The sequence below is a fragment of the Suricata suricatta genome, chromosome 8, assembly GCF_006229205.1.
Source record: "Suricata suricatta isolate VVHF042 chromosome 8, meerkat_22Aug2017_6uvM2_HiC, whole genome shotgun sequence".
Classification (NCBI taxonomy): Eukaryota; Metazoa; Chordata; class Mammalia; order Carnivora; family Herpestidae; genus Suricata; species Suricata suricatta.
Window position 1 is genome coordinate 34,348,223 of NC_043707.1, and position 9,362 is coordinate 34,357,584.

The window sequence follows — 9,362 nt, forward strand, 5'->3', positions numbered from 1 at the left end:
CACGAAATCCCAGCCCCTGCAAGGCCTGAGCCTAGTGTTTAGGGGTGTGGATGGAACCACACAAGGCCTCTTGCAGTATATGAAGGGGGTGGCCAAGGGCCGCCATCCTCCAAGTTGTAAGTCAAGGGCACCTGTAGAAGCAGGAGGAAGCTGGACCTATGGGTCCATGTTACCTTGATCTCTATCTCTTGATCACACAGGCTTGCAGGGCTCGGGCCCAACTCACAGTGCCGCCCGTTCCCGGAAGGAAACCGTGGGACCAATTGAGCCACCTCCCCACCCAGCAGCTCCTGCCACATGCTTGGGACACTGGTGGCCGCAGGCAGACCTCTGGGGTAAGAGGCCGTCCCTTGCAGGGCCCTCCCCTCCTGGAGGCATCCAGGCCACTCGGACTACCCATCGGACCCTGGGCCCAGCCTGCCCCACCCGCCTGCACCCACAACACACACACGGGCCAGCTCAGGGCTACACACGCATTATTTTATTTTGCTTTCCAGTCTGAAGCTACTACCATGGGCATTTAGTTATACAAATGACACTTACAAAAAATAAAAGACCAAGACACCCAGAGTGAGATGCATGGCAGAGATGAACCAGGGGTGGGGGGGCTGGCAGAGGACAGGGCTGGGTGCCAGGGGTCTGGGGGCTCCTGGCGGAGGGTGCCACCCAGCTTCATCCCACCCCGAGACCCAAGGAGTCCAGTTGGACCGGGAGCACCGATCACCCCGGGGGGCTCTGGCTGAGGCGGTGGAGGGCTCAGCACCAGCAGATGGGGACTCAGGCTGGGGCAGGTGAGAGGGAGGGGGCCAGTGAGAGGCCCCAAGGAGATAGGGGTGGGTTTGGGATTTAGGGAGCACCCTGCCCACCCACCCCCACAGCTAGCAAGCAAGTAGGGCTGCGAGGTCCGGAGATGCAGTTTCAAGATCCCCCACCAGACCCCTTGAAGACCACTCGTGGCCACCACCAGGCTTGCCTGGGCGCCTTCGGCAATAATGTTACATTTCAAAAAAAAAAAAAAAAAAACTGATTTGGTCATTTTCTGCTTCCAGTCAGGCCAGGTGAAAGACGAGAGACAGGAGACCCCAGGCCAGAGCGGTGGACAGGCGGGTGGGCCCGCTTGGTGCAGAGGGACCACCAGCAGTGGGCACGCAGGGTTTCACTTCCCCCTGCCACAGAGGTGGTGCACCCCGGGGCTCCGATAAGCTGTGGGCAAGTGCCCAGCTCCTGGGGAGGAGGGAGGCAGGGAGAGGCGCTTGGGAGGGGGCAGGAGATTCCAGTTACACACCCCGCCAGGCCCAGGGGCTCGGGAAGGCCTCCCAGCCCCCCACTCTCCTTGGCCACTTTGGGGAAATAAGGCTCAGAGTTGTCTGAGGTCAGAAGAAAGGGGTGCCAACCTCGCCCATGGCAGAGAAGAGCGGGCAGAGGGGTCTGAGGTCCCCTCCGAGGATCAGGCACGGGGCAGCGGGTGGGGGCACCATTTCCTCTGGGTTTCCAGTTTGAAAGGCAAGGGGCTTGCACCACGTGGAGCCCGTCTGGACAAGAGTTATTAGCAGAAGGGGCAGGGCGGGGCGGGGCGGGGCCGGGCTAGTACTCCCACAGGGTGGCGGGGTCGATGGTGTCAGCGCAGGCCTTCAGGACCCCCGCGTGGTCCCCCTTCAGGTAGCGCCCGCCAACCTTGATGGCCACCTTGTTGTAGTCACAGAACTCGAAGAAGAAATCCACAGGGGTGTCACTGCTGCTGGTGACTGAGGAGTCACTGGCCACTGCCCAGTACTTGCCTGTGGAGTCTGGGGGGTGGGGCGCGGCCTGTCAGGCCCCATGCTAGGCAGCCCCTCCATCACCAATTTTGGAACTTCGTCCCTCCCACCCCTGTTGGACAGGGTCTGCGCCCCTTCCCCCCACCCCAGGTTTAAGTTCCACAGCTCAGGTGTGTGACACCTTCCCAGCCCAGCCTTTCCAGAATCCAGGCTCCTCCCCACTCCCTCGCCCTGGGGTGGGCCAGGGAGTCCCCCTCCTACACAGAGAAGAGGGGAAGGGGCCCGGTGGCCACAGGAAGTCTGTCCCCAAAGCCAAATCACAGAGCCGCTGGGCCCAGGAGGACCCACCTTTGATGTTGTAGGCCCCGTCACTGAACTCCAGCTGGAAGACGTCGTAGCTGGAGCGGTTGGCATCCAGGGTGCCTGTGACCTTGCGGCAGCCGATGAAGCCATGCTCGCCGCGGAACACGATGATGGGGCGGTTGATGAGCTTCATGAGGAAGAGCTCCGAGTCCCCTGTCCCGGGAAGGGGGAAGGGCTGTCAGCCTCGCGGCCTGGGACTCAGCTCAGAGAGGGAGGGAGGGTGCCTGGGGTCACCCAGCAAGTCCGCGCTGGGGTGAGACCCAGTGCAGGGCAGGCCCAGGAGGGGGCAGACGCTCCAGGGCACCAGGGTTGTCTACCTGCTGTCTCCACCGAGGCGGCCAGCTGCCCATTCTTCTTGGCCGTCACGAACTTGCCATTGGACGCACGCAGGGTGATCCGCCGGTCACGCCACTCGATGTCGAAGTAGCAGCTCGCGTTCCTGGGGGTGACGAGGCAGGGTCAGGCGAGGCTGCCCCGGGGCCCCAGGCCCCGTCCCGGCGGAAGGGCCGCTCTGGGCGCGCGGGGGGAGCACTCACTTGGCGGAGGCGGTGGACTGCACGCCCCCAGTGGCCGTCAGCGTCCAGTACTTGCCCGTGTGGGTGCGGAAGGCACACTTTTTGGTGTCGCGGTCGATCTCCAGCTGGAAGGTCTCCTGGTCGGTCTCCTCATCCTGGTTGGCCGACAGGTCCATACCTGGGGGGAGAGCCTCCGGCTGGCAAGGGGACCCCCACGCCCCCGGTCCCCGTGGACCCAGGCGCGCCAACACGGCAGGAGACCCCACCGCCTCCATGCCAAAGGCCAGGACCCCGGCCGGCTCCGACCGCTTCCCATCATTTTCTCTAATTATAGAAGGAATACTTTCCAACAAACCATCTGCAAAAAGACATTCTAGAGCCAATCGGGAGTACCTTAATGGGGCCCCAGATTCAATATTAAGGATGAATTATTGTTAATCATATTGTGGTTGGTAAGAAAATGGCCTCATTTTTCAGATACAAAAACCTCCAGATAAAATGCCCCGACGTCAGGGATTTGCTTTAACTACAACCAAAGCCAACGACTAAAGGGACAGACGAAGCGAGATGGGGGAACGTGGCATCTGGCGGGCAGTGTACTGTATCCGCCCTGCACCTCTACGTGTGTAAGTTCGTGAAACGGAATAGCACATGCACGTTCCTTTCAGAAAACTTACAAAACTCATAAACGTGTAGAAGTGAAGTCACACGCGTTCCCCTGCCCTGTGTCCCAGACCCCACCAGGAAGGGCGCGGGGACCTCCCCCGAGACACAGGCATTTTCTCCACCTCGAAGTGCAAGCCTGCCACATGCCTCGATCTGCAAGGGATCTAGGGAGCATCTTCCCGCAGTTTCCCTGTCCCTAAGGCACCTGATGGGACCAGAGGGGGCTCCCCGTGCTCCCTCTGCCTACAGCCCAGAAGTAGGATGTGGTCCCAACGGAAGACAATAGCAGACACATCCACCCAGGCTTAGGGTTCGCAAGTGTGTCACTGTGTGGATACCAACACCTTAGGGAAGAGCAGGGGTGGTAGGTGTCCCCTCAGAGGAGCAGATGGAGACTGTGGAACCTGGACCCCCCCCCCCAGGACCCGCTTTGGCTCTCCACCACCAAGCAGAGGGTCTGAAGGGTGTGAGTCTGCCTTCTTTCTTTTAATTTTTTTTAAATGTTTGTTTATTTTTGAGTGAGCACAAGTGGGGAAGGGGCAGAGACAGAGGGAAACAGAATCTGAAGCAGGTTCCAGGCTCCGAGCTGTCAGCACAGAGCCAGATGCAGGGCTAGAACCCAGGAACGGTGAGGTCGTGACCTGAGCCGAAGTCAGACGCTTAACCGACTGAGCCACCAGGCGCCCAGGGTGTGAGCCTGTCTTAAGCCACATCAGTGTCACAGGGTGGGGACCTTCACCTCCACAAAGAGGGAAACTGAGGCAGAGAGGCGTTATGTTCTTGCCCAAGGTCACTCAGAGGGAAGGTAATGAGTGCTGGTGACCCTGAGGAGGGGCAGGGGGCAAACGGGCCTCCGTCACACCCTCTCCGTGGACTGGCAGATTCGGGGCCCTGAATCGGTCCCTCTAGGAGCCCCTTGGGCTCCACCCTCCAGGCCCACTGGGCCGCCTCACCCCTGATGTCAGGGAGCTGCTGGTGGCCAGGAGGCAGGTAGTGAGCCTGATCCACAGCCCCAGTAAAGCACAGGGTGAGGATGAGGGTCTCCAGGGACTGGCCCCCGGGACAGCCGAGTCAGCAAGAATGGGACCATCCGAGGGCCACGCTCTGCTGGGGTCTTCACGGCCCAGGGGCTCACAGCTGACACCAGCCACCGGGTCACTCAGACCCCATCAGCCGGTTGTGTGGAGTCCAGGAAGTGGCTTGATGGGAGGGCCGCGCGGCCAACGGGGGAGCCACCGAAAGTGGGGGCCGGGCACCCTGGGGCAAACGCCTCTCCCTCCCTCGGCCTCAGTTTCCCTCTCTGCCTACCAACAGCGTCTCTCCCTTCTGCCAGGGCACTGGACAGATTCAGGGACCGGTGGCAAGCAGCCACTAGGTCCTCCAACCCCAAAAGGAAGGGGCGAGGGGAGGGAGGTTTGTCTCCCCAGCATCCAGGGCTCCAAGGACAGGAAAGGCCCCACTTGGCCTTGGAGTCTCTAATTAGAGCTGGGTTACTATGGGAACAGGATTTTCTTCGGGATTTTTCTTTTCATCAACAGCAGCAGCAGCCGCACAGAAAACCTGAGTCACAGGCCCGCAGGAGCCATGGGGAGGCAGATGCAGGGGCTCAGAGAAGCACATCTCCTGCGCAACCCCCCAGCCCCGCCGGGCCCTCTGCCTCATGATTTTTCCTGTCTCCAGCCTCTGAGCCAAGAGGGGGCCCCATCCCCCTCAGCCTCAGCAATCCCCAGATTCGCCTAGCCTGTCCAAAATGGGCATCCCCACCACCCCATTCAGGTTAGGGGAAGGGACCGGAAGCATCTGCGGTCTCCGCTCCCCACCCCTGCCCCCCCCCCCCCCGGCCCCCCCCCCCCGCCCACTTTCCGGTCCCTCTTACCACCATCTGACCACTTCATATCCCGCCCCCAACCTTGCACAAGAATAAGGGCCTGAATTGCCTGAAGTGCCTGGCCTCTTCCCAAGAGCTCTTATACATCCTGCAAAGCCCAGCCTGAACAGCCCTTTCTCAGCTGGCCACCCTTGCCTCTGAGCGGCCCTGAGCGGCTGAGACAGGGCACTGCCTGAACACCCAGCCCCAGGGCACAGCTGGCCGGAGGCAAGGGGTCTGTGAGACCAAGTGGGGAGCTCGGCGAGACGCAGGCCCGGGTGTGGCCAGCGTCCAGGGCAGGTGAGATTTCTGAGGAGCACTCCCCACTGGGTTGTGAGGTGCTGCTCCCCAGAGACCCTGCCATCCTCTGGCCCGACGCAGGCCAGGTCCTCACCTGTGCCGCAGCCACAGCTACACCATTTCTGAGTGCCTGGGATGGACACAGGCCATGTGCCTATCACATCAGGCCTCAGGCACCAGAACCCCGCTCGCTGGAAGCAGAGATGGGCCCCTCCCAGAATCAAAGCCTGGCTCCAAAGATTGGCCCACGGCAGCCCTGGCAGATGGGGAAACTGAGGCCAGGGAGCAAGTTGCAGCTTCAGCATGGAGCGCCCCACCCCCACCAGGCCAGGCCTGTGCAAGCCCTGGGACGTGATTCACGTCCCCCTCTCCTCCACCCTGCCGGCTAAGCCCAGGGTCCTCCTCCTTCCTGGCTGGCTTTTCCCAGCATGTGTCAGAAGCACAGACACCCGCCTCCTTGCCCGCCTCCTTGCCACGCAGGCCCGTCCAAAATGGCCTCTGTAGACACGCCCCCCCACCCCAAACCGCCTCCGGGTCCTCCGGCAGCCTCCATCCCGCCAGGAGGCCCCGGGGTCAGCTACCACGAGAAGGAGACTAGGACCCCAAGACCTGAGGCCTGAAGAGCCCCAATCTCTGCCCCCAAAGACTCCTCCCCAAGTTCCATGCACCTTTAAACTCACAGGTGGGCCAACCCTTCTCCCGGCCCAATTTCCGCCTCCCCCTGCCCCATCAGTCTGAATCACGCCATGACGCTGCTGAGGAGAGGGCATCTGCCCAGGCTCGCTCTGCTCTTCCTGAGCCCGAGGGCAAGGGCTGGGGCCAGGGCCACCTGCTCCTCCAGGTCTTCCTCATGGTGGCCCCACTGGCAGTTTCAGTCCCACCTACTAACCTCACAAGCTCCTTCCCAGCCATACTGGACTGTGTGCTCCTTCCTGCCTCAGGGCCTTTGCACTAGCTGTGTCTTCTGCCTGCACCACTGTTCCACACACCTGATACACACGACCTTGTATTCATGTTTCAGGTCAGCTCAAGTGTCCTCTTCAGAAGTCATCACCCCCCTCCCCGTATCCCCCCATCTAATCTGGGAACCTGATGTACTTTGACCCCCAGGTCTTTGCCGGACCCCTCTAGAAGGCTGATCATGTCCCAACAAAGAATACTAGCTACCACAGGGAAGGGTCCAGACCCATACACTCACTCATTTGTTCACCACTCAGGCCTCAACATGTCTCACCTGGTAGGGGTTCAATGTCTGCTTAAGAGGTGAGGAGTCCAGCCCTCCCTACACTGCATGAGACCGGAAAGGGGAGGCCCACTGTGCCCTGGAGGCTCGGAGGGATGTGGGGGGGGGGGGTCGCACTGACCCGGTTCTGCATGCTGCTAACTTGCTGTGTGACCTTGGGCAAATGGCTTCACCTCTCTGGGCCAAACGGGCTTACCGATGAAATATTACTGCCCAAATCCATCAGCAAACCCAGGCACAAAACAGCCATTACCCCATCCAGACTTCCACCCCACTGACAAGGGACCACAGCCCCTCTCTTCAGCCCTGGCCCACAGTCCTGGGGGGTGTCAGTAGGCAGGCAGGGAAGACCACTCTACCAGGAGGAGGACACCGATTGGGCTCTCATCCAGCCATCTCCAGAGGCTGGGGTCCCACTTCCCATTCAGCAGAGCCAGACCCCCACGGGTCCCTCCAGCGGGGCCTCTGGCTGCAAAGAAGCAACTGCCTTCCTTGTCAAAGGAGGGACCAGGACGCCAGAAGGAAGAGAAACCGCCGGGGGGAGAGGGGGTCAGAGAAGGGAAGAGGGGGGCTCACTCCTGGCGCGCATGCCGGTAGGAAATGGCCAGGCCATCCGGAAGCCCCGGAAAGGACGCATCGGGTTGCAGCCAATTGTTCGGACCGGGACACTTGGGGACGGGTTCATTCGAGGGTAGGGGGCCTCCCGAGGGAGCCCGCCTAGGGTCTCTCGGCGCACGTTAAGTCCGCCCTCGGACGCGCGCAGGACAGGGCGCCCCGGACCCGGAGCAGGGCGGGGTGCCTGGCAGGGCGCCATCGGCGCCACGCCGTCCCGGGACCGAGGCGCAAGGAGGGAGGCCGCCTCCAGAAGAGGCTCCGGACCCGGGTACTAGGCCGGGCGGTGGGGGTGGGGGGGCGGCGCGGGGGGTCCTCAGCAGGGGGGGACCCGCGGAAAACCGATCCCCTCCCCCGCCCCTCCGCATCTGGTTTTCCCATCTGCAGAGACCGAGCAGGACAAAAGGGGCGAGGGAGGGCCCTCCGGAGGAGCCCGCCCCCCTGCTCACAAAGGCCGCAGCCTCGAGCGCGGGGCAGACGCGGGAGGAGGGGCTGGGGGAAGGGAGCCACAAGGGGCGCACCCTCCCAACAGCGGTCGACCCCTCGGGGCTGCAAGTGGGGGTGGAGAAAGGCACGGAGGGCTGGAGGTGGCGGCGCACCCTGCGGAGATCAAAGGCTCCCCATCCCGCCCGCGCTGGGAGGGCCGTGGGGGTTGGGGCTGTGCCCTGCGCGTACAGCGACCCTCGCCTTCGCGCTGACCAGGGAGGGGCACGAGGGAAGAGGGGGATGGGCGTCGCCCCCCAAGGCTAGGCAGGCCGATCGGCGGGATGGGCGCGCGTAGGGAGTTCCGGGGAGAGGGAGTTCGGAGGTGGCACGGAAAACGGCGCCTACGCGGGGCCCAGGGAGTCCCAACCCCAAGGCGGGGCGGGGGTGCACTGCGGCGCGCAAAGATAGGCAAAGCCCCCACCCCTTGCCCCCTCCTCGGGGCCCGAGCGGCGCACGTCCCGCTACAGGGCGAGGTGGCCCGCGCGCCTAGAGGGGGCGCACCGGACGTCGCGGGGGATTACAGCGGCGCCGCGGGCGAGAAAGGGCGGGAGGCCGGAGGTACGGGGGTGGGGTGCGCTTTGTGCAGCGACCGGCAAAGGAGGGGGGCGGCGTCCCCACTCACCCTGGCGCGTGGACACGTTCCTCTCGTTGGCCGCCTGCAGCACGACCTGGGCGCAGCTCTGCTCCAGGGCGAAGAGCTCGTCCTTGCCCACCTTGGTAGCCTTGCCCGCCTTGAGCGTACCGCTGGGCCCCGACGGCGCCAGGTAGCGGCCTTCGCAGTCGCGGAAGGCCACCTTGCCGGAGCGGAACTCGAGCGTGTAGCCGGTGGCGGGCTCGGGGCGCGCCACAAGGCGCCCGTCGTGGCGCAGGAAGCGGTGATCGGCTGTCTGCACGCTGTAGCGCTGGTCCTGGAAGGCCAGCGTGATGAGCGAGTCGACGCCCCAGGGCACGTCGCGGTCCACGGCGATCTCGTCGGCCGGCCGCGCGCTCAGGTGCGCGTAGCGCTTGCGGGTCAGGCTGTAGATGTTGACCTGCGGGTGCATGGCGATGTGCACGCTCCACTTCTCGGCCGGCGACACGGTCTGCGCGAAGCACGACAGGCGGTCCTCGGTGCCGCCGAAGTAGCGCCGGTGCGCCTCGGACTGCAGCGACCAGCGGCCGTCGTCGTGCGCCAGGATGAGGAAGCGGCAGTCGGGGCCCGGCACCTCGCGCTCGCAGCTTACGTTGCCGTCCTTGTCCGCCGCCAGGTAGCGGCCCAGGTGGCTGCGCAGGCACACGGCCGCGCTGCTCGCCTCGTCGGGCGGCTGCTCCAGCGTCCAGATCTGCTTCTTCTTCAAGCTACTGGCCGACGCGTTCACCTTGAACCCGAACGCCTCGGCCGTCAAGTACTTGTTGCCGCAGTTGATGAGGCCGAACTGGATCTGCACCGCCTCGGCTGTGCCGTTGGCAGTCATGGTGGCGGCGGGCGGGAGGGCCCTGGCGCGGCCCGGGAGGTCGGTGGCGGGTCCCCGCGGCTGCGCCCGGCTTCTTTGTTCGCGGCCGCGGCCCGGCGC

The 9,362-nt window shown here is 63.6% G+C and overlaps 1 protein-coding gene across 1 annotated transcript; it reads right to left on the reverse strand.

Moving 5' to 3' along the window:
- Positions 1-459: 459 nt before the first annotated feature.
- Positions 460-9,356, reverse strand: FSCN1 (fascin actin-bundling protein 1). Its single transcript, XM_029948356.1, has 5 exons — positions 8,432-9,356; positions 2,657-2,813; positions 2,438-2,559; positions 2,106-2,273; positions 460-1,787 (listed from the first exon to the last, which is right to left on the reverse strand). Exons 1-5 carry the CDS (start codon positions 9,261-9,263, stop codon positions 1,585-1,587), a joined length of 1,482 nt encoding a protein of 493 aa, XP_029804216.1. The 5' UTR covers positions 9,264-9,356; the 3' UTR covers positions 460-1,584.
- Positions 9,357-9,362: the final 6 nt, after the last annotated feature.

Coding starts and splice junctions, on each gene's coding strand:
- FSCN1 (XM_029948356.1), bottom strand. CDS start 9,263: ATGACTGCCAACGGCACAGCCGAGGCGGTGCAGATCCAGTTCGGCCTC. Junction 2,560..2,656: donor CAGTCCACCGCCTCCGCCAA/GTGAGTGCTCCC, acceptor CGTCACCCCCAG/GAACGCGAGCTGCTACTTCG. Junction 2,274..2,437: donor CGCCTCGGTGGAGACAGCAG/GTAGACAACCCT, acceptor TTCCCGGGACAG/GGGACTCGGAGCTCTTCCTC.